This window comes from Branchiostoma floridae, chromosome 12 (assembly GCF_000003815.2).
Source record: "Branchiostoma floridae strain S238N-H82 chromosome 12, Bfl_VNyyK, whole genome shotgun sequence".
Lineage (NCBI taxonomy): Eukaryota > Metazoa > Chordata > Leptocardii > Amphioxiformes > Branchiostomatidae > Branchiostoma > Branchiostoma floridae.
Genome location: NC_049990.1, coordinates 14,909,899 through 14,935,477, shown reverse-complemented (window position 1 = coordinate 14,935,477; position 25,579 = coordinate 14,909,899). Strand labels below are relative to the sequence as shown.

The window sequence follows — 25,579 nt, the reverse complement described above, 5'->3', positions numbered from 1 at the left end:
TAATCTCTATTTTTCTGTATACATACAGTGATCATTGTTTATCAGATTTTGAATAGAGATATGTTTTGAAACTGGTGCAATGAGCGTAACACTGCTCTTCCGGGTTACCTAGATTTTCTCTCAGATTTAAACTTTTTTCATCAGAGACTTTTTCTTCTAAATCTATCCCAGTATTAAATCTCTATTTTTCTGTATGCATACAGTGACTATTGTTTATTACATTTGGACTAGAGATACTAGTGTTTTGAAACTAGTGCAGTGAGCGTAACACTGCTCTTCCGGGCTACCTAGATTTTAAAACTTTTTCCACCACAGACGTTTTCTTCTTTGTCCTGTTTGATCCGGTGTGGTCGACTCGTCTTCTTCCGTTGCATCTTTAAGTACAAGATCTTTAAGTTGTGGAAGCGTCCCGGTAAGAAGTTCCTGCACCACGCAGAGCGAGCACAATGACTCGGGAAGGAACTAGAGTCAGGCGAGATGAAGAAATGCTTCCTTTGGTAACAGTCAAACCGCCAACGCACCACAGCACAGCAGTTGGAAGTCTCTGACCTCTTTCTACAGTGAGAACACAGTAAATTACTTGCCACTTACACCCCCATTCCAACAGAGCGGCGACTTTTCTGCGCTCGCATTGCGACCTGGCATTTGCCTTTCTTTCAACGAATTGGATAGAAAAAAACGAATCTTTTTACGCTTTGCGGGGTGTAGTCTTTTCAGTCACTTTTACGTTTTGATTGATATACCTAGTATGAAATCGAAGGTTACACACATCCGTTTTAGGTCGCAGTGAGAGCGCAGTGCGGTCGCCTTGTCTAGTGGAAAGGAGGGTGGCCAAACACACCTATTCCAACAGGCCGCCGACTTCTCTGCGATTACACTGCGACCTAAAATTTTGTCTTTCTCTCAACGAATTTTGTTGATAAAAACGCGTTGCACGTTTTGTTGTCATTTCAGTCATACCTTTACATTTTCAATGATATTCCAATTATGAAATCAATGATTACACAAACACAATGTAGATCGCAGTAAGAGCGCAGCGCGATCGCCGTCCAGTAAATTTTCAGCCTCAAGTTCAGTCACTGAATCTTCGTCCAACAGCTGAAAACTGTGAGACTGTCACGCGCATATTTTCATTGCGAACGATGTGATCTATAGAAATGAAAGGTTGTGTCAAAGACTATAACATTTTCCTTAATCAACTGACCACATTTTCACACTGATGACTTGTTCGTTCGTCGTCAGAAAGTTACACGGACACCGTAGGTCAGAGGAATGACCCTTCGGTCAAAGGTTCATCCTACCCCGAGGGGGAAGCCACATACACACGCCTCGGCACACTCTTAAAGCCGACTCTTCAGAAATAAAATAACGTACAAACTTCTCTGACTGGAAAATCTTAGGGTATTTATGTCAATAGAAATGTAACAACAAAGGTGTCAAAGTCCAATTTTGTCGAGTACAAGGACCTTACATCATGCCATTGTTCAGTGCTGACAATCTTAATTTTAGAGTTGATATATAATTGTTTGAGATTTAGGTCTGGCCCCAATAGACACACCAATGTCTCTACTGTTTGTAACAGTTTGTATATTCTTTATGTTCAACCGCTCAGTATTTATTTTGATGCTTTGTTAGTTTGTGCATGGTGGTATGAAAACTACCACATTTGTTTGGCTTTGAAATGTCATATCAATGACTCATTCAAATGATCAGTCGTTATATTTCTGACTTCATGTCTGGATACAAATTTCTTTGCAACGTTTGTTGTCTTCTTTTTAAAGAGTGAACGGTACTTTACCACGTTTGTTTTAATCACAGAAGCTTTAATCAAATTCAAGTGACACGCCACGCCAACAGCAAAGCTCAAAGTTGGCGTGACTCCTTCAATAACTTATTATTACAAAACTCATTTATACAGAGTCGATATATCTGTCCCGATATCTTGAATCGCCCTTGAACGTTTTTGAAGCACACACTGTTTGAAACCAACCGCACAACACACAGAACGGGAAGCCGGGGGAAGTCAGTTCGACACGGGTGACTTCTGACAGGACTCTGGGAACGAGTCCGACTCACGGAAGAAACGAACAACAGTACCTCAATTGTTTGCCAAAATGGCGGCCAACCCCAAAATAAGAAATTAAGAAGAAATTTTCATAATCACTGATAATGCTACGATTACATTTCGAAACCGGGTTTGGCCGGAATGTTTGCGGAAACGAAAAAATAAAGTGTTTGTCAACTGATATACACAAATTTTGCTCATAACTAATTTCTTTACGTTCTGTGTACTTTTTTTGTCTTTTATATATTATGCTTTTCGTTCCCGAAAGCTACTCGGACGGGTCCCGGTTTGAATATGTTACCATAGCATAAGTCCATATGTACAATATGATGAAAACGTTCAAGAGACTACGAGTACTGGTATATTGCATATCTGTAGCAATTTTTTCATGATTTTGGCAGTGTTCCTTGTTGCTTCTTCCTAACGCCAAGTACTCGAAATGAGCCAAAAATTCATCGAAATGGGAAAAAAATGGTCAAACAATCTGGTACTAGAAAGAGAAACAAAATTGTTCTCTCGAAAAAGTTCCATACCATCCACTGCGTACTAGTATATGATCTTTTGCTGATCTTTCCAGTCATGCTAGGGTCCCATCTCCAAACCGGGGCCCGTCCGGACAGCTTTCTGGAACGAAAATAATGTTACAAAAGACCTCAAATACACAGAACATATACGTAGAAAGAGAGTGATGGGTACGATTTGAGTATATTTCTAGGTATACATTTGTATTTTTCGTCTCCTAAAACAGCCCGACCGGACCCCGGTTTAGAAAACGGCGTAAGCGGCGTTCGTCGTACGTACAGCGAAAAAAAATTGGATTCATTTGACACTTGTTTTCAGGATCGATTAGAATATGACACGAGACATAAAAGACAGCAAAATAAAAGGAATAATTCTTTACCTGATTCGTTGGGAGATTTATATATAATCTTTAGTCGAAGCCTCTATTGGAAATGGAGCATTAGAGTCATACAACCGATTGCGCCGCCGCCGAAATGGCAGTTCCTGGCCAGACAAGGAAGAATGATAACCAGGTTTAAATCGGCTCAAACGCCTGCATTATCAGAAAATAGCGAGTCGCGGCGACTGTTATCTGAGATTCTGCGTCGGGAGCGAGCAGTTCATGATAATCCTTAGCTGACGACACCTGTTTGATTCGCTGACGATGTGAAACCGCGAACAGAGGTGCAAAGCAGGGTCAATAGAAGTTCACATTTATAAGTTTTGGCTGTCGCGTTCTCTCACAGTCATTCCTTTCAAAAGTAAAACAGAATCTTGTTGAATTCATACTTCAATAGAATTTATACAGTTACTTGTATGACTTTCGTAAACTAGAAAACGTTTTCTTTCTAAGAACAAGTTATGGTAAAGTTAAGACAATCGGCTGTTTCAAGAATATGACAAGAGAAGCTAGAATATTCACTTAGAATGTGTGAAAACATCTTAGCTGTGACTTGTATCTTGTAATCTGCAGTTTCCTTCTTTTTATAGTATGTCGTTTTCTTCTCAGACTTTCACATCTTTATGTAAGAGATTCGTGCGCTATTTTTCGCTATTTTTGGTTATGGTTAGCAAATGCCACCGAATACAAAGTTTGGTGGTATTTGCAAAATTCTGGCATATTCTTGTACAGTTGTCCAGGCGACGTGTACGAACTATAGGAATTTGCTGTACAAATATAGTTTATCCCTATGGACTGAGATAATCACTGGTTTAGTGTGTTATCGAGGGCTTGACTACACCCCCTTCTACCACAACTCACTGCCTAGCGTTTTCCCTCAAGGATTTCCTCGTTTGAAGTCTTAGAAACAATACCCTATGACCTCAGCATAACCAAAAAAAGTTGTTATTGTCTAAGCTAGACCACGGTTAATTATCGTATTCATATGTATATCAAATTAAATGGTTTCCCTGTGACCGCGGGTGTTTAATTGGTGTAATAATGCATGTCGGGAGAGGGATAGTTTGAATGAGTGACACCAGGGGCCGGGGCAGTGGCTCCGGGCTCACAGCGGGTTTGGGGGGAAGTCTTCTACAATATTCATTAGTACTATTATCGATGAGGTAACGTGGTTTCCCCCATTCATAAAACCGCTGTCTGCTTCTCTCCTGCTCCAGAACTCGTCTTGCTGAGCCCGAGTGAGCATCTCCAGGAGGCCGAGCCCGTGGGATGAGGAGCGTGCTAGTGCAGAGCAGTTATCGGGAGGACATGGCTTCAGCACCGATGCCCGCGCCTTACCTTCGCCTCGACACCTACTCCTCTCACTGCTACATGGGGAGAAAGATGTTCAAGTGCCCGCACTGCAGTTACGAGACCAACCGAAGAAACAACCTGAAGCGACACATCAGTACGATGCACCTGGCCTGCACCAAGTCCCTGGAGTGCTGCGATCACCACTTCAGCAGTAAAGCCGAGCTGAGGGAGCACGTCTACCAGCACCACCGCTACGGCTACACCTGTAAGGTCTGCGGGCGAAACTTCTGCCGAAAGGCGCTGCTGAAACGGCACCAGACCGTCCATAGCGGGAGGAAGGACTTCGTCTGCGGGCTGTGCGGCTACGCCACGAGCCACAAGTCCAACCTGGAGAGGCACAAGAAGATCCACAGGTGTCCGGAGGACGGTGACGAGGATGACTTGGAGGATCGGATCGGGGAGGACCAGAGGAGCGTCACCAGCGATGACTCCGACTCGCCGAAGAAGCCATCCCCTCCGGCGGATGGAGTCGCCAAACCGACCGACGCGCTCATGCCGATGTTCCCGCTCCATCCTCTCGCCATCCCGCGGGACCATCCCCTTCCACACGTCCACCCCGCCGCCGCCGCCCAGGCACACTTCCTGAGTTGCTACATGACAGCCAACGGGCTCTGCCCACCCGGCCCTCGGCCTGTCATGCCGCTCAAGCCGATCGTCTTCCGCGCCTTCCCGATGACCTGTCCAACGAAGCACCCCGCGGTTGTCGGCGGCGTCCCTGAGGCCGACCCCCCGCCCATGATCTGCACCTTCTGCGCTGTCTACTTCACCAACGTGTACGACTTCATCGGCCACATCGGCACCCATGTGGACAAAAAACACAAACTCATGTCGCCAAAACCTGGACAAATGACAGAACTGTCCCCGGCTGCCCAGTCTACAGTCAGGCCAAACATGTGAGAACTTTTTAAGCCTTGTTTTCTGAATCAGTTTGTCTTGTTAGGACAATCTATTGTTCCGTACCTTTTCGAGTGGGAGTGACAATGACTGAATGGACTTCTGAAACACTCCTTGTGCCAACGAAGGGCAATCACTATTCAATCGGACAACAATCCGTAAACACCAACTGTTTACACTAGCTTAGTTTATTTTAAAGTTTTGTTTACATTTCTCATTATTGAGATGTTCCAGAGAAAGTATAAGTTTACGGGAACTTCTTTTTGTTCAAACGTAGTTAAAAATTAACCTTTAGCAAATCTAACGAGCCTCTCTTTTATAGGTCAGGCAATCTTACGTATAAAAATAACAAGAACACCTTTGTGAAAAGTTAAGAATGTAGATATAGTTCCGATGTAAATATTATTACCTAAAAAGAGTGGCATTTTCGAGTGCCTTATGAAAATGTGAGTATAGCAAATATGTCTATCTATATCTATATTTATACGATGTAATATTTTTTCTATCTACGCTACGGATATATATTTTATGTGACTTAATCCTTGACACGGTGAAGGTATATACAGCCATGCCCACCATTGCATGACGACAGTTGTGAATTGTTTAGCGGAATTTTCACGAGAAAATTCACCTGTAGACAATCTGAACTCCTGTTTTTAGGGAGAAGAGAGCTTGTGCACTGTACATCCCTCCGCTTGGGGGCGCTTCTTAACAATCATTCAGAATAAATGCTATTGTTTATCATTATACTCTGTGCCTCACGTGCATACATTCACGGTTTTGTCCATTTTGTGCAGTTTGCAACAAACTGTTAACATATAACTCTAGTTATCCACGGGGTAACCTATATCCGTTGCTTTGAAAAACATGTTATTTTGGGATACTCTAGTATCATATCGACGGACGGTGTTTTCAAACTGCAATAATTTGAAAATATTGCTACTTCAAAAACCACACAAACACCCTTATTTTGAACCAACGGATATAGGTTACCCGGCGGATAAAGGTGAACTAGTGTTATACCGTTAATACGACGAGCCTAGCATAAAGCGCTATGCTCAATTGAATAATTATTTTCAAAAGATCGTCCCCGTTTTGATCTCTTTTAATCCCCCTATACTACCCGCCCCACACTCTCCTATACTTTTTAAAGGGGTATAATTTGTGTTCCGTTGTTCGGTGTTTCAAAGCTTAGACTTGTTTACCAATTAGTGTGTATTAATGATGGGATCTGGTGGCCCGCAGGCTTCTATATGTCAGACGGAAAACTCACAAACAGAGAAGGAACAGAGGTACGAAATTACTCGTTCTGGATAAAACCAGGCGCCAGGCGTGGCATATGTTATGATAACACGTCGTACGAAAGAAAGGGAGATCTTATAGTGCACTATGTGCATATCAGAAATAATGACTAGAAAAGTATACGTATGGCCGCGACCCAGTGGTCATTGGGAGTGTAACGTTACCACTTGTATTCGTAGCATCAATTCAGAACAAAGAGAAATAGATTAAGTTTTACGTGTTTTTTTCTCAAATTTCAAAGTTAAAAAAAGCATAGAAAGTAATGAATAGGAAGCATGTTTGGGACACAGCGGTAATTGAGAGTTTAAAGTTAGCACTTGTTCTCTAATTAACGTCTGTTCTCTTAACGACAATTCAGAACAAAGAGAAATGAACATTTTTTTAATTTCAAAGTAAAAAATTAAAGGCATTCCCATTCAAGCAAAATACACCAACATTGATAAAATTTCAGTTGTTATGCATAAAATAATAATGATGAAACTTACCGTCAAATTTTGTTCACAGTCAGATGTAGCGATTTTACGAAAGTGCGCACACACTCGCTGTACGTTTTGATTGGCCTATTTGAAATTCGACTTTAATTGATTGACGTAACGGTTGTTTTGTAGCCATATTGCACACCTCCGCTTCTGTTTACACCCAGATTCGTTCCATTCTGAACACAATCGGTTTGACTAGCCACGATGTGAGAGCTGTTTTGTTAACCGTCAGAAGGGTACAGTGGGGTGGAAGCGATACATTTCGCCGGCGGATAGGTGGACAATACGGCCCGGGGAGCGGGTAATGTGGCCCCTCTCCCGGCCATACTTTTCCAGACGTGCGTTAACAATAGGGAAATTCTACTTGAATTTTCACGGTGACAGGGAAAATAACGTAGCGGAAACAAGCACAACTCAAACTGCTAGCGGTCTCTCTCTGGGTGTCGCAGTAGAATTAGGATATATTCTATGAGAGAGCCTTGAAAATATATTAACGTTAAACAAAGAAGAACGTTAGAAAAACGTTAGAACATTTTCCACGTTTTTACAAAAACAACAATTTTCCGAACTAAAAAAAAACGGCCAAACACCGTAGGGAAGGGGAGAACGAAAAGCTGTTTTTTTTCACAAACTTTCATACAAAAGTTTCCAGATTTCTATTTACTATAGCGAGATCCAAATGATCCGAATGTTTCGCTGTGTTCAGTCTAGCGGTTTGTCTCCAGCCTTGGTTTTCATATAAGTCAAAGGGATCAAATATTTTCAGCAGAAACGCTATAGTTTCTTTGGAAAAATCATTCATTCATCCATACAAGATGCAAAACGTATGATTGAAAAGACAACAAAACACACAAAGCATAAAAAGCTTCATGAAATTCGTTGAGCGATCTGTCAAATGCTATGTCGTAGTGCGATTGTAGCCAGGTCGCCTCTCTAGTGGAATGGGAGAGTATAGTAAGGTCGCTCGGCTAGATCCTCCGCTACATTTAAGGCTCACTTTACTCCCCTCTGAGTGCCAGAGACAGAATTTTCCCCTCCTTTGCTCCGATGTTGTCCGAGTGATGGTGATAATGGGTTCCCTTCAACCATACAGCCCTGGACGACGTCTGACAGAAAGACTTTAAGTAGCCGCAAATGGCTCTTCGCTTCATTTTCTCCGAAAATTACAAGGCAAGAGCACGAGTGGTCACCATAGGCGCGGGGACCTCAAAAAGTGGAATTTTTATGACGCCTCGCGCTCTCGAATTTAACATTTCTAATTCATTTCCACACAAGCAAATTCGTACCCACCGTCCTAACAAAATTACGCTCCTCTTTCCGGTTATCTTCAGGTTCTAAGTGGAAGTTGTTCCTCCTTAGACACTTTAATTTCCAGGAATTTCGAGCAATTTTCGGGCTCTGTGATTACTGGATCCCGCGGTCCCGGGTTCTAACCCCGAGGTACTCACTCCTATTCTGTTGGTCGGGTCAACTCTGGGTGAGTTGTCCAGTCCATTACTAGAACCAGCCTGCTGGAAATAACTACAGGACAAGGAGGTTGTTCAAAAAGTTTGAAAACAAAACTGTGCCTAGAAGCAGATATGGACAACACACATTTTATACTTAACACACAACTACATACACAATGTTCGTGAGACAGACATTGCTATGAGGCGTTACTAAAACAAAAGGGAAGAATCCAGAAAATAGTTTTCAAGCAAAACTGTATTCTAGCTAAGATATACTATCCAAGCAGAGGTTTGACTCCGAATTTTCTTGACGATTTTTAGCCGTTCTTGTCTGTTTGGCTAGCAGGCATGGAGAAAATGGTACAAAATAGAAAGCTTGACAAAAACGCCTAAAAACACGTTAAAAACAGCCAGAGTCGAACCTCTGCTTGGAGAATAGCTAAAGTAGCCCACTTTCAAACCAAAAGAACACTGTCGGTTTTCTAATTAAAAATAAGCCTTACAGTTGTTGTTGATTATTTACTTAACACAATAATATCAATATCTTGCAAGTAAAAATATGTAGTTCGGTACAAGTTTCTGTTATGGCATCCAGTCACCATAAACAGTATTTCTTAGTGTCCACTTACAAAAAGAAACCGTTGCAACTTATTTAAGAAGATAGTACCCTAGAGACAGGACAATCTCACATCTGCCACGTCCATACCACGACGTCTTGGAGCCAAAGATAAGACTTCAAGAATTCGCCAGCTCACAGACGAACATGCCTGATAGCACTGACGGATCGTACTAGCATATGGTGGGGACAGCTTATAGCACACTTACACCGCAGATTACTACCGCATTATACAACTATCAGTCTACTTAAAAATGGGATTAATTTCAGCTTAGATTTCCGGATAGTTTGGTCTGATTGTGATGTTGACGTGTAGATTTTCCATGCGTGTCAAACTGAGGTGAGTTTCCAATTTCTTAGATCCTTTGAAATATGCACATATGTGGTGCGATTCGATCGAATGGAAAAACACAACTAACTACAGAAGGTAAAATTTGTATCAGAAGTGGTTGTTTTTTCCGCTATGATCCGGTAAAGATAGAAACATGTTTGAAAGAAAACAAAGGGGTATCATAATCTTCTTTAGACCAGTCTATTTCTTTCCGCTTCCATTTGATTAAGCTAAGCGTTAAAATCCGATAAGGCTTAATAAACTTGGGTGTTGCAGCTCTTTGTGATTGTTCATGGCTCCTGCTACGGGACTGGCTATCGCGACAATCTGTCGCCGATCGGCGGACAGCGAGCGAGATGTTCGGGGTAATCAGGCGGGAACCAGGCAACGCGCAGCCGACCATCCACCGGCACACTCGCTGGTGAAAAGGAGCATCTGCTCTTAGTCATAAAAGATGGCGCTCTGGTACACTGACTTTTGTCACTTCTAAAGAAACAGACCGAAATAATAGAGCGCGTAGCAAATGTTGTTTGCTTTTGAACTGCGAAAAGTATAAGAATCTATGCGAAATCGAGGATGTTAAGAGAACCCTGTTAATCATTTACAAAAAAAGACGACCACTGATACTTGATAACTTCTAAATAATAATAACTAAACAAACAGACCATAATCGACTGTTTTCTTTTGAACTGATAAAAGTGCAGGTTTTATAGGAAAGCATTATGTGTAACGATTAGCTTTTAGTTTTATTTGTATGTATGTATGTATGTTAAACGCTTTGGGCCCTTATATTAGCACAAAGCGTATCAGTATAGACAAAAAGACGGCGTTTTAAACATTGTAACGCATTGGAACATATGGAAAGAATAGAATTTTTTATATCTTTATACACTCATGTATTTGTTTAACTGTCGTGCACAGTCTGTTCCCAGAAGACAAACTTATGTGGATAGAAAGAGTACACTTCTGATGTGATATACCTGCATCTGTTGCTCTTGCTTGTCATCTGTCGTGTGTTGAAATAATGAGGAAAGTTTTCGTGTCTTGTGCCATACACAGATCCTCATTAGAGTCATTCGACATACCAAATTAAAGCTCGTATTTTGTGGGTAGTTTTGTTATTCAGACTTCAGTTCCTGACCAGATCGTGTAATTATCTCTGTGACGATGAGATCTGCGGGAGGTTGGTTACCATTGTGCCGGGTGTTGGGGGCAGGAATAACAGGCGGCTTGGGTCTTCACTGGATCACTTAACACAAGGGCTGCCACCTGTTCATCACACAGGGAACACAATAAAATATGTGGCGCAGACGTCTCTGTGGAGCAGACGCACTCGCGGCACAGTGGGAGGGGGGCATGAGCAAATGTGATTTGTAGCTGAAGAGCAAAGATTTTGTGTTGAAGAGCACAGTAGCTATCATTCTGATAGAGAAGCTTGGTTTCTGTTGGACTGTTAACAAATTGTGCTGTGTTTTTTCTGCAGACGTCTCAGTGGAGCAGACGCACACACGGCACAGTGGGAGGGGGGTAGGAGCAAATGTGATTTGTAGCTGAAGAGCAAAGATTTTGTGTTGAAGAGCACAGTAGCTATCATTCTGATAGAGAAGCTTGGTTTCTGTTGGACTGTTAACAAATTGTGCTGTGTTTTTTCTGCAGACGTCTCAGTGGAGCAGACGCACACACGGCACAGTGGGAGGGGGGTAGGAGCAAATGTGATTTGTAGCTGATTGCCGCGGCGATGAGCAAAGATTTTGTGTTGAAGAGCAGTGTGACCATCATTCTGACAAGAAGGTTTAAAAAATTTTTTTCACTACTGTTTAACAAGAAGAATGTCAGAAAAAAGTAAAAGGTAAAGGTAGTCCCATAGCCTCAGTTTTTGAGGCCCTTGAGGTAGTGGGTTGTTATCCACTGTAACAACGGTACGGTTGCGAGGCAGGGCCCAATCCTCTCCTTCCATCGCATTTTACAACCCCGAAGTCATCAAACAGGGGATACGGGGACGAACGGGGGTTTAGACGACGACAAAAGAAACGTGTCAGTTGAGCGAGTCTTCTGTCTTTATCTACTATTCTTAACATGTATGTTAAGAAAATGGAAAAAAAATTGTAGTTAAACATATTTCAGTTAGACGACAGAAACATCAGTCTCCACTGAAGAAAAAAATACCAGTACTGGCTGTACTGGTATCCCTTTAATACTAGCAGTCCATTGCCTATCAATCCATGGTTAGGTTATAACGCCTGCTCTTCAACAAATCTTGCTCAGTGTCACTGACGAAAGGTAGTGGAAGTTAGCGGGAACGTCTGACCGTTTTCCGAAATCATATCTAGTTGATTGAGTTACTTCTATTTGAAGTATATCATCACCTGGATGTCTAACCTTCATTTCATGGACGTATATATGATAGTTACTTTGGTGTAATCTTTTCCAGCGATAGTATTTGATTCTTCAAACTCTTGGAACAAAAGCTAGTGAATGGCAATGAATGTATACCCTCACCCACACTGTCTCCTCTCCCCGCCCTACCCTTGCGTGCAGACGGACAATCATCCCTACCCCCCACCTGCCGACCCTGATTGTCCCCTCCCCTGCCCCATGCGGAGGCAACAAGAGGTACACGTGCACACAGGACACACTATGGGGACAAACTTATGGCAACATCGGGCCACAAACGCACGGAGAATCCATCTCAACCTGTCTCATTTTGTCCATCTCTTGCCGTGCGTTGAACACGTTATCGACGATATTTTCACACCGGTTGCGACATATTTTTTCGTCAATTTCAAAACGACTTAGAAAACTTTCTCAAGAATACGTAAGAAATACCACAAATCTTCGCCACAACATAGTATAATGTTCCATCCATTGGAAGGTTTTAATAGAAAACTGTAGGACACATTAGGCATGCGCAAGGAAAAAATCTCATTTTTTTTCACCATTTTATATCATCACATGGTAACCGATGTGTATAATATTTCAGCATTCAAACTAAACAGTATACCCATTGAATGGCTAACAAAAGCTATAGTTTCCATATCACAAAATAACAATATTGATTTATTTTCGTTGCATTTTTTTCAAACATGATTAAGGTCAATATGAAGTAAGAAAGAGTTTGAACAGGTTGCATGGAAAAGATGACCATATTCAAGAAAAGACGACAAAGTTTTCTTATGCTTGAAACCTTGAAACAAAAAAACGCGAAGTACAATGAACTCCACATTTTAAAAGGCACCATCCAAGTTCTTTACACCAAATGCTAAATCTTTCTTCAACAAGTGACACATGAAAAGAGGTGATCTTGAAGAGCCGCTTGATAGATGATGTAACATGGGAATTGACCAAGAAGCGCGTCTTTGTTTCAACTTTCCCTTCTTTCACTATACAAGTTTTATGGACGACTTGCTCCACTGGACTGTAGCTGTGTGTGAATGAACCTGCTTACAGCGATGTGATCGATGAACTGAGAGAACTCAGATAGGTCAGGACTACAATAACTGTGTAATGGAGATGTGCCACCCACAAAGTTGGGTTCTTATGGTAGGATCTCACAGTATGTCATAGTCAAGTCAAGTCAAAGTTAATTGCACAACATGTATAAAACGGGTACAATGTAAGGCAAACTTAAGTATATTGAATTGTATAAGACCGCCAGCTATATAGTAGCATAAAACTTACAACGTAACAATACATGAAGATCATGGAATACTGGAAGAACAGAGTGTACAATGTGAAACAAATCCAGAATATTGCGACAGACTACTTGCTTATGACATAGATCTAGTACATACTACACTCAGGTTGTGTTTTGTACAAACAACATTGATAGGAGACACAGTGGGGATCTTTATATCTAGTATATGCATTCTTATGACAATAATGTTTACAATATTAAGTTATCATGAGGTTCATTTTCTGCATGGATATGTACGTCGTATGGTCTTGGGTAAAATGTCCCCTTTCCAACGAGACGGGGACAACTGAGCGCCAAAGTCATTTGAAACGAATCTAAATGATGAAAATTGTATTTTAAAGTGTTTTCTATCAAGCCACACAAATTCGATTTTGACTCCATACATCCAAAGAACAAACATTGAGATTTCTCCTATTCTAAAACTATATAGCACGCCTACAAGGTAATCAATATCAATATGTCGGATTCAAGCTCTTATTTCCCTTCAGTATGTCATATGCTATTAGTTGTACGACAAATATTGGCTAACTCTTCTGGTGTGTATGTTATTCAGTCTATCTGGCCAATTTCTCCTTTTTTTATAAGAAAAATACTAGTAGTCCGGTTAGAGATTTGGCAACAATCACCAAACAAAACACATGGTTCATTAGGGCCGGGTGTAGGCCACGAGCGGAACATATCAGAATAAATCCCTCATTGTTCATATTGTTCCATCTCATCATACGTCCAGGAAGTCAGATATGGATGAAGGGAGAGGAAAAGGCTATTGGTGATATTGATGATGACGAATGATGAATCTTCCGTGTGGCTCACAGCTGCAGCAGTGCTGTAGATCCCTTTGTGAAGGATACAGATAAATACGTTTCCTATGATTCAGCTGGCACGGAGGATTTATCATTGTCAATTTAGCATTTATGGTGGTCCGGATTGTACAAGCGTATAACAGTAGCTCCAGTGAAGCACATCTATTACAAAGAAGCGAGAAGAAGCCGAACTTCTGTATCAGACAAGATTTGTGATACTTTTATATGTATATATGTTTTGACTTGTTGTGACCTGTACTTAGCTCGGTTGGGCAAAACTGTGCAATAAAGGTCTTCATTTATTATATCCTCTTGAAACCATAAAATGTTGTCGATTGACCTCAAGTATACTTATCCTTTATCATTTGTGAATTTCATGTACATGTTTATTCTGTTTATGTTACTTTCCTGTGTGTCATGTAGTTTTTGTACAGTTATTTATATCGGTAAGGACCACAGGAGTAGCTACAATATACTTGTATATATGCTAAATGTGGATTTGAGTAAAGTCAAACTCGACATGTTGCATGTCTCGAATAGGGCTGTCACGAAAGTGATGAAACACGTCGGCATACGAGCAGAAAAAATACATCTACACTAGGACATATCCACTTGTTATATATTAAGATAGTCGGTAAAACAGTGATTTTATTGTCTAGAACTAGACGTTATTGTCTCGGACAAGGCATGTCAAATAGAAGAGAAACGTAACTTGTACAAGTACTCTACTCAAAGTTCAACTATGGTGCGACCTTGTGAAGCGAATAACGGATATGATTTGGCCCATGCGAAGTGTAAAAGATAAAAGACTACATCAAACTGAGCACCACAATTGAGACTTTGACATTGAAACCTAATACAACAAAAGATAGAGATCTTTGCCCCCCTCTCCCCTTTTCAAGCCTGTTTCTGAACCCACACAGGAACATAGAGAGAAACAAAACGAGTAGACATCACAGACACGGATAGTTGAGCCCGACTTTAATATCCGACGTGCCCTGGAGAATGGTTCATGACACGGGAATGGACGGCCGGAAACTTGTATTGTCCTTCCGTCAGCGAACACTTCATTATTACAGTAACTGTAGGCTCGTTACTGGCGCGACATTATAGATCAGGCAGTTCATAGAGTACATCTCTGATCATGTTACATACTACTATACATCAGATTTCTTCAAAAGAGCCTCAATCGAGCAGATATTAGGTCGGTCCCGTTTTGTGGTACTCTCCAAGCAGAGGTTAGGCTCCGGCTGTTTTTTAAACGTTTTTTCAAGTCGTTCTTATCGGGCTCTCTATTTTGTCATTTTTCTTGAAGTACGCCAGCCAAAGAGGTTTTGGCACAGCAAGATAAAATACAAAATAGAAAGCCCGAAAAAAACGACTAAAAAAGTTTTTTTTTAAATAGCCGGAGCCTAACCTGTCACTTGAGAGTAGTTTTGTGGACCATCTGTGGCCTATTCTGCGATTCTTCAAATCTATACGAATGCACCATTTTCTACTCCACGTGCCTTTATCGGCGAAGTGTTAAAGATTACTTCTAGAAAGAAGTGTGTAACGTAACATGCGTAAAGTAAACTTTGAGACTGAGAAGGATCCTTGTATCTGCTTGGGGACCAATACTACAGCAAGGAATGGGATGGTATTCGGAAAACGGCGCCTACCGCCTATTATTCAAATACATGTTTCATATTTCAATATAACGATTCTGAAAATGCTTATAAAGTACATAAAACAAGAGCTTTTGATCTTGATGATATTTGATCTGTTGTGGTTTTATATAAGGATTTCAATAAAGGTGACAAAAAAGCGAAAAATCTCTCTGTGGCATTGAAAACAGATTTGTGATTCATGATGTAAGTCACGATTTATACTGTATTTGACTAGTGTTGAAATGAATATAGTTGGATATAGTTTATGAAGAGGATTAGAGAATGTTGGCGCCACCCCCCATACGTCACACAGTGGGAAACAGTGATTTCGGCAATTCTAAATCCAAACAGACTTCAAACAAATCTTTAAAAAAGCGCGTGCGTGAAGGACAACAATAGTAATTAGAGGCACCCAATGGAGTTTATTTTTTGTTGTTTATAAAATGCAAATCAAGAACAAAGGATATTTATCTTTTGACAATCAAGGCGAGAGTTGACCGGAAAGGTGGGGCAACCTGCTGTTCGAATCAGGTGAAGACAAACCTCGGACTATTTTCGGACGGAAAGCTTGAATCACAAATGCTGGGTCCAGACAGAGAGTAGCGTGTACTTTTGCCTGAAAATGTAGCCGATGTCTAAATATCTTGAACTGATCGTAACAACATGAGTAAAATTACGGGAAGAAATGTTATAGAACTTGTAGTCTCGTCGTCCAAACGATTTTAGTGCTCTGTTACATGAGGTTAACAGGTGGTGGCTGTGGGGAGGGGGCAGATGAATGAAGAAAATGTGAAATGCGTCTTTTTTATCAGCGCTCTCTTTTTATCATTGCATTTATCATCTTTTGTGTATGTCGAACAGAGAACACGAGGATGATAAAAAACGCTGTATACCATACACTGGCATACAAGTTCAGTTGTAGTTAACAGACTATCTAAATTATCGTAATACAACGCAACTTTTGTGGAAGGAGAGAGTATGTTGGTGGATGTAACGATAGAAACTTGTCTAACTTGTAGCACGTATTAAAAATACTGATTCAATGTTACATTAGGAACAAGTACGCAATTCTATGGTAAATAAAACACCATTAACTAATACAAACATTCAGTTGTTAAAGAGAAAATAAAAGCACAAAAGGAAAAAGAAATGTGTTCGTTGAATGTCCAGATTTTTTTCGCTCACTTAACGTCTGATTTCAATGTGAATAAGGTTTCAAAGGCAGATGTTTCCGGAATGGGAGGGGGCAGACACAGAAAAGGCGGGCGGGACAGAAGTCTACACCCGCCGCCCGATAAGATAGTGTACAGACATGCAGTATGTACCGCCTCGGGCGTTTCACAACTCTCACCAGACAATGGTTCATTACAACGACGACAACACAATACTAAATCATTCTGTGGAAAAAGAAAGTAGAATGTGTTTACAAATAACACTGCAGCACACACACAAAAAACTAACTATTGAATGTACGTAAAGAGATATTAGGGTAAACAAACTCAGACCGTTGCACGTTGTAGAGACTCTGCAACGTGCAACCGATCAAGCGTTCTATAAACTACATTAAAAAGCTATAAAATCAATCAGTATTTTGAGTATGGGTGAACAGGTCGGGAGAGGGTCATGATAGGGTAAAATTCGTGTTTCAGTCGAACCATAGCCTCATTGGTCCTTGGTCAAATGTTCAACGATATCTGTGCCTTTTTCTTATACTTCTTGGAACAATTCTAAACATCACTGTCCCATGGTGATATGCTACATTTCCAAACCTCTATTGATATGTATTACACCCTATCTAATCACCCAGTCATTTATTGTTGATCAAACGTACGAAGCTGTTATTTCTGACACAGTCCGTACGACGTACTTTACCAATGGGGACGCCATGTTGTCTCACCGCTACCCCGCCGCCAACCCGAAGTTCGTGCCTTAGAAAAACAGACGCCTCTTCCCCAATTAGAGCTCATTAACTGCCTTTGTACCGCACAGGATCAGGTGGTCATAATGCGATAATTCCTTGATATTGAAATTTTCCTCCTTTTGTCCGGGGAAATATTTACCCATCGTATTGTTGTCGGACGGCGGGCGCTCGGCCCAGCTCATCCCGATGAGTTTTTCCCAGCGGGGCGGCAGGCGGAGACGATTTTCCCGATTCGATGCGCTTTTTTGAGCTCTATGGGTACAAAGTTAATATTGAAAGATCACTTGTGATGGAAATGACGGAACAATTGGTGACCCCTGGCCGAGCGGCGACAGGGCTTGTGTCGGTGCGGCTTTGGTGAGGGAGAGGAAAATAGACACACGCGGTTGTTGACAGAAGTAGACAATGCACTACAAAACTAATGAAGAACTTGATAGAAAATGTTCTGAATTGGATTAAAGGAAGCCGTAAAAAGTGTCAGACGTACAATTATCACCCCTACTACACAGGAGTAACAAGTGCGCGACCGTAAGTAAAAAAAGCGACGGTCTTACATAGAAGTTGGTAAATGATTTGGAACGGAATAACAATTTTACAACTTGAGCATCAAAGTTAGTACTAACCCTCTCGCGTAATTGATAAAGGGTAAACAGACTACAAATGCATTGTCTGTCTAGCTCTGACAACTCGTAAATGAAGGAAACAAGGCAAAACTTTAGACCCTTCAACAAGTATTTAAAATTGACGTAAAACACAACACACAATCAACGATTTTCCTCGACATACAGCCTGCAAATGTGATCGTAAAGTTACCTACTGTGCACCTAAAGTTTCCTCAGACTATGACGGAAACAATGTCTACAAGAATTTTTATATAGCCAGGAGGGCAATTCAAGAGCAAAATTTTGAACATCCACTCGCGAATCGGCGTCAATTTGCTCTTATCTCTCTCATTTTGGAACGTAATTTTGCAAATTTCGGTCCTAGTGCCACTAGGTCGTCCAGACATCGTCAGAATGGAGCCAACTGTCCATTATACACTGATAACAGGTCTCTTTAACTGACGTGAGTTTGTGAGTTGGAAAGATAACATTCACTACCGTGACTCCGGCTGAAGAAAAGACGAGGCGGAGAAAACATCGTTGTTTGTCGCAGCTCAGGACAGATAACATTGGGACTGAAGATAAAAAGTTGTAGGGCTGTGGTTCTGTCTGAAAATGATTATGCAGTTTTTGGGAGTTGTAGAAATACGAGGGGCGAGTAAGAACAGAAAGAAACTAGAGTTCCACGAAACACATACCTTCGCCAAACATTCAAGGTTCGTTATGGAGAATGCCTTTATCAATGACTTAAAGGTTTTATAGCTTCTCAAGTTATGTTATCCGCACACACACTCACACACTGAGCCCGCTGCAGTACCGATGGAAGATACCGGGCGAACCATTTTCAAACTCAACCTTTGTTTCTGCGACCGCTACTTAATACCAAGTATCATGAAGATCCATCAATCAGTTCTCCAGTTATACTGTTGACCTACATAAAGACTCACCTAACACTATGGCTTAAGCCTTAACCAAAAGTTTAATCTTCTTGGCGAAGGTAATGAAAAGGCCACAAACCACCAAGCTTGCACTTTTCCCTGCCACATACATGTAAGCATCACCAATATAAGGCCCGGAAAAACACCCCTTGACATCAAAATGGAGAAACCCCTTTCCCATAGTGCACAAACAAACAACATGGAACTTGCAAAGTGAGAACTAATAAACAATGTGTTAGCAACAATAACATCTATGTTTTGCTGACACAAATATGTCATGAACTACACAAGTCTGCATCACAGATGTAGTTAGACACTGAGCACTGACTGTCCAGAAAAGAGGTCAATTGAAGGATTTACACATTCTTCTAATTATCATGTAAATTAAGCCCTGATTTGCATACAATACATTTCAGGATTTTAATCATTACCTAAGGTATGTACTTACCAAAAATAATGCAAATCCACCAACCACTGCTTGATTTACTCTCTTTCAAAGATAACAACAAAATCGCCCACTGCAGTTCAAAACAAGCCGCCAGGGGGCCCAAACTTACATGATTTACTCCCTACCCAAAGACGTATCCACTAGCCAAAAATCCTCAACCTGCCACTTCAGGATAACTATAACGCCAACTTCGACGGTCCGCTGCAGTACCACAACTTGTCGCCAGGACGCCCATTATCGAACTTGACCGTCGTTTTCCAAACCCCTAAATAATTACCAAATATAATGCAAAACGATCCACAGCGTCAAAAGTTATCTTGTACGCAAATACACACACACACACACTCACCCCGCTGCACTCACGACAGAAAGCGCCAACAGTACCATTTTCGTACAAAACCTTGCTATACGCAACCGCAACTCAAATACCAAATATCGCGACATTCCATCCTCAGCTACCAAAGTTATTTGAGATTGACCTATATACTGGGACACAAAAAAATTTTCTAACCATAACATGACCTTCTTGGCGAAGGTAACAACACCCCGACTCCCGGGATTCGAACCCGCGCCGAACCCGGGCAGCCGGACAAATCCAACATGCTAACCACAACACCAAAAGCTCAAGAGCTGTTGGCGTGGTCAGTTGGCAGCGCTAGAACCACACTGTTATGTTACAGAGTTACGAGAAAATGAGTGAAGACCTTTATTGTACATTTTCCCCACTGGGCTAAGCACAGGTCATATGTTTTAACAATCAGAATCAGATACATATATATACATGTATATGCCCGTAGATATGTATATTTTAAAGCCTGATCTACTGTGGTAGATTCGATTTCCTCTCGCTTCTCGGTAATTTTAAAACTGTATGAAGCTGTATGATTAGTTAGAGTTGGTTTATTGAAGGCTGTAAGGAATATACATTTTTCTTCAATTACTTGAAGTGGGGAAACTTTCTTGAATAAGAAACCGTATAAGAGGTGAGAGAGAAAAGGTGGACATAGAAAGATGGCACGAACCGATTTTGTAATGTAAAGTAAAAGGAAGAACAAATATTTTGGCTTTAGCCGGGGAACAAATGAACAAAAACAAACAGTTAGAAGAACAAATGAACAAAAACAAACAGTTTTTAAGAGTCATAATAATAAGACAAATCTTCCCTAGAAAATTGTAATATCTCCACATTTGTATACAACTGAACTTATGGAGTATATGTGTCAACTTGAGAAAAAATTGTGAACATAGAATTTTGCATTTACGTGCATGTCACGAGCGAAGCTTCCGTTTTGTTCGACAAGTCATTCAGTAGCAAATTATGTAGTGACACTGTCATGTCCAGGTCGCCAAAAAGATGAGCTGCACTATTTGCATGGTCTTCCCACAATTTTTCTTAATTAGGTATAAAGCAACAAAGCAGTATTTGAATAGATTGTCAACCGTTGTTTGGAAGACACCTTATTTAGTTACTTCGTAGAGTATTTTGATAAGGGTCAAGAAGATCCTACGCCTGTGCATGCTATACAACAAAATGCAAGTTGTTTTTACATGTATATATATATAAGAGGAAGTTGTCGTCAAGAATCATTGTTAACGTGTCAGTTGCCAGTTCATCAGTATTATTTGAAGGAGCCCACATTCTAGGCGGTTATGCAAAACATGTCCTGTATACTGGGCGCACAAGTCTGTGAGAGTTCATTGTTTCATCATAACGCACGCACAGCGCCAATAACGTTGTAAAGGTGGGTTCACACGTGCGTATATATTCAAGTCCGTATGAGGACCATATGGAAGTCTCAGCCTCTACCAGGCCCCAGAGGTCGCTGGGAAAATAGTAGAAATTGGACAAATATAGCCAGATAACACACCAGAGGAGTTAGTTGGTCGTACAACATACTCCTCGGACAGCTAACTCCTATGGCATGTTATGTGTCTAAATCTATTCAATTTCTGCTACCTATGGGGTCTGGCAGAGGCCAAGAATTTCACACGGACCTCATATGGACTTGAATGTGGACCCAGCTCAAGAATCAGAAAAACAAGACACGTTCTGAGACCGTCTGAAGTGGAACAGTCAACTTGGGAAGTCTGACCTCTAACTGACATTGTCGGACGCCACGGTGTGCATGCTGGGAAACTTCTGAATGAAGCCACTGTTTCTGTTCACTGACTCATGTCACGTGATCAGAGCTGATGGCGGCCATGTTGATATGATCAATGTGAGAGTGACCTTGTGTTTGACCTTGTTCCGTGACTGTCATGTCGGAACGAGAATCACTGACAATTTTAGAAGGCAGATCAAAGTCAGACAGGGGTCAAAACAAAGAGGAGCCACTTGTCATTGTCAGTTAGGTTTCCTGATCCAATGAAAAATTGTGATGTGTAATATTAATGTTAGCATCAAAATCTACTTAAAAATGTTATGACATAATAGACTAAGACGTAAATGTATAAAAAAATCATGTATTTTCCGTCCTCTTTTCTTAAAATTGCCTAATCAACTAGTATTTGATTCTGTAAATCATCACGTATCAAAAATCCGGACGATCTGTAGTTTCAAAAAGCCGCTAGGGGGCCCAACTGTCACCAAAGCTTTCTCTCTGTCCCAAGAACTATCGAGGGAGAGAGAGAGAGAGAGAGAGAGAGAGAGAGAGAGAGAGAGAGAGAGAGAGAGAGAGAGAGCGCGTGAGGGAGAACGGGTGAGAGAGAGAGAGAGAAAGAAAGGAGAAGGAGAAGGAGAAGGAGAGAGAAAGACTGAGAGACTGAGAGGGAGAGAGAGCGAGAGCGTGAGGGAGGACGGGTGAGAGAGAGAGAGGGAGAGGGAGAGAGACTGAGAGAGGGATAGGGTGAGAGGGAGAGAGAGAGGGGGGGAGACAGAGACAGAGAGGGAGATGCAAACGACAACGAAAACATAACCTTCTTGGCGAAGGTAATCATGTGGGACCAAAGCTACTGTGATGAACTGGCAAGTTTGGCGGCACTCACGGTGGGAACCTGGAGATGTGCCCAACGTAAGACAAGATATATCTTCCTTGCGTGATCTTGAGAAGTTCACATAGATAAGCATGAATGGCACAGATAACACAAACCCACCACTGTGGTGGTCTGATAATGACAGTTCAAAGCGTGGGAGAGGGCACCACTACATAAACCTTAGAAAGGACCGAAGCCAAAGTCTGTGTGCAGTCCGCTATTCTTGTACAAGTCCGACGGCGCCGGTTTCAGAGTATCCTTCCAGTCTTCGACTTCAAAGCTCTCCAAGTTCAACAAGATATGAAGCCTTTTACAGGTTTGATAACAGTTATACTATACGGAGTTTGTTGGCAGTAAATTTTCTCTCTAATAAGACAGATTAAGATGTCATCGCGTGAGAAATGCTTTACTGTAACTTTTTTTGGCAGTAAGATCGCACGCACTCAAACAAACTCGAACAATGAAGATTGTGCTTGTTTCCATTTCATTATACAGTTTACTACTTGTGATTCTCAGTGAAATAGATGACATTTGGTTGTCCTTATCGTAGTGACATGTTTTTTTAACCAAGTTTAAAAGTTCCTTTACTAGACACGCTATATGAAAGTTACATTGAAAACTACCGAACCAATCGCTTGGCTGCAAAATAGCCTGTATGTTAGTTACATTAACGTTGTTGAAAACGCAAGTTATACCCCCTTTCCACTACGATGGCGGTCTTGCCGCACTCTCTCTGTGACCTAGAATTTGACAGATCGCTACTTTCCTTCTGTTACAGCTTTTCCGCGTTTGGGGGCTATAGTAAGTTTAGGGGCGTGGTTCATCCTAATCACCATGACGACGGTGGAAGCTAGGGGTAGGTATGAGCACTGTCTAATCTCCAAGCAGATCTTATGGTAGTATTAGAGCGTATCAAAAGCTGAAAAAAGTGTGTGGCTGGTCTAGGATTGTGTATGGCTCCGGTAGCTATAGACACTGCTTCACTCCTTTGCCAGCTTTTTTATACTATCTTATGCAACCGTAGGATCTGCTTGGAGATTACTCTGTATCGTCATGATAGCGGCGAATGGCATATTCCTCTTCTTTATTTCTTCAAACCATTATTTTTTCTTCCTTCTTTGATTCCAGATACTTTGCCTTTCATTTGAGCGAAATTCAAACGGCCGGCTAGTCTTTTTTTGTGCCTGAAAGTTGTGTGATAGCGTTTATCAAATGCGATTTAATATAATAATTTAATTCGACGCAATAAATAAGTAATACAAAATAAGTTACATTCCTAATGAATTCAGATAAAACTTTGATTGTAAAGAATATCTGTTCCTACATTTTCATTACAACAAAGAAGCGAAAAGAAGTCGAATTCACCTAGTAGAATAAGATTTTTGTGTTGGTAGATATTCATTCATTCATTCATTCATTCATTCATTCATTCATTCATTCATTCATTCATTCATTCATTCATTCATTCATTCATTCATTCATTCATTCATTCATTCATTCAATAAAAACCTGTTCCACATGAAACACATAATCGCCATCCAGATACCGTCAACATCCCATGCTGGGAAAAGCAGGCCTGCAGTACCTGTCCTGACTGGCAGGAAGCAGCCATGACCGAAGACTTCTGCTGTCCTTGTTGTCTTGCTCTTTGCAGTAAACTGGTGACAGAGGAATTTGCAATCTGCGAGGTCCCAACTGAGGTAATTCTAAAACAGCACCCATTTGCGTTTTCTCTACTATTGCTATTTGCAACGAATTTACGGGAATGTATTGTAGAATTTGACCGACCAAAACAGTAAAACAAAGTCATTTTTCTGGTCATTTTCTAGATAATAATTATAAGAGAACGTCTCAAAATATGGCGGGAAGTATTTCTAGTAGGACACCAGAAACTAAGGAGCTTTGTACTTGCGGCTTTAGTTGTTGTTCACTGACGAAAATGTAAAGAAATGAGGCAAATTTCGTCGAAAAGTGGTAGAAAATTCCCGTCTAAATAGAGACCTTCATGAATATTTGCAGGTTTGGAGCAAAACTCAACAATTCACCAGTTATCAAATGATTGCAACCTTTTAATGATGTTACAATAAAATCGGTGTGGTAATGCACGTCAAAGGCATGGAAGAGTAGTCACAATGAATAGTAATAACAAAAACTATAGCTTTGGTTGCACTTGAGCTAAAACTGACCAAGGACGTTATAACGTCCTTGGCTGACTCACACCTATACTCCCTACCAAAGATGATGAACTGCACAGCGGAAGTGACGTCATCAACACAAATGGGGGCGTCATCAGGCCTGAAAACAACTGTAACCATGGCGACCAAGAAGACTGACAGTGACGTGGGTAGTGGTGGTCAGACGGGTGAGCCTCATGTATCGTTGAAGCATACACGCAATGCACTATATGTTGTTGTTTGCTGCCAAAACTATGGCTACAGTCACTATGTAAATGAACCGAGGTCCTATACTAATGAATATGTCAATTTTACACCGTTTATTGCTGGAATTGTTAGAAAATCAACATTCGTTATCCACTGATTTCCCTGTATTGCAGGTGCACAGCGGGACAAGGTAGTAGCGGTTTGGGCGATGGTCCTCCTAGCGATGATGGCGTCAGGTGGTATCCTGTGAGGTGCAGCCTTGTCCAGAAAAGGAACCATCAAAGCTTTAGCTAAAGAGGGCCAGGATAGAATACTGAAGAAGATGTATATTTATTGTTTAGAAACGATGTTGAATTAGCGATATAATTTTTGCGGCTTTTAGCATATCATAACAGTTTGCATTCATTGTAAACGACTGTAGCGCTCCTATCGGCAAAAGGTGGTATTGCAGATTGACACCGTATTGTTATAAGGGCCAGCGATTCTATACTGAAGTATAGACACCTGTTACACTGTGTAACTAAGCTTGAATACATAAATTCCCTAACGTCACTGCAACCTTTACGGCTATTGAGTTGTTAGCAAAGCCGTCCAAGATATAAATAGACTGGTGAGAAACTCTTTGTGTCGCATATAAATCGCTAACAAGCGATTAAACAAGATGTTAAAGAGCTTCTGTAGTACTGTTTTATCAAATGCATTACCCATTAAGAAAGTAACATCTATCTGTGCACACTAGGGCCACCCCGTCATTTCCTGGGCTCTACTTCTCCTAAGCTAC

At 41.1% G+C, this 25,579-nt stretch overlaps 2 protein-coding genes across 2 annotated transcripts in view; both read left to right on the top strand.

The window, feature by feature from the left end:
- Window positions 1-5,962, top strand: part of LOC118427752 (zinc finger protein 628-like) — a 16,564-nt gene extending 10,602 nt beyond the window's left edge. The window contains exon 2 of the mRNA XM_035837675.1: window positions 4,184-5,962. Coding sequence (XP_035693568.1) covers window positions 4,236-5,216 — 981 coding nt within the window. The 5' untranslated portion in view covers window positions 4,184-4,235 and the 3' untranslated portion in view covers window positions 5,217-5,962. The remainder of the gene's footprint in view (window positions 1-4,183) is intronic.
- A 16,581-nt stretch (window positions 5,963-22,543) lies between these two features.
- Window positions 22,544-25,402, top strand: LOC118427737. The gene is made up of 5 exons (XM_035837659.1): window positions 22,544-22,733; window positions 23,196-23,273; window positions 23,960-24,117; window positions 24,656-24,779; window positions 24,972-25,402. Exons 1-5 carry the CDS (start codon window positions 22,718-22,720, stop codon window positions 25,046-25,048), a joined length of 453 nt encoding a protein of 150 aa, XP_035693552.1. The 5' UTR covers window positions 22,544-22,717; the 3' UTR covers window positions 25,049-25,402.
- Window positions 25,403-25,579: the final 177 nt, after the last annotated feature.

What these genes read in the sequence shown, in the direction of transcription:
- LOC118427737 (XM_035837659.1), top strand. An exon ending in TCTGCGAGGTCCCAACTGAG is followed by an intron (nt 24,118 to 24,655) that starts GTAATTCTAAAA and finishes TCCCTACCAAAG; the next exon opens with ATGATGAACTGCACAGCGGA. An exon ending in GGGTAGTGGTGGTCAGACGG is followed by an intron (nt 24,780 to 24,971) that starts GTGAGCCTCATG and finishes CCTGTATTGCAG; the next exon opens with GTGCACAGCGGGACAAGGTA.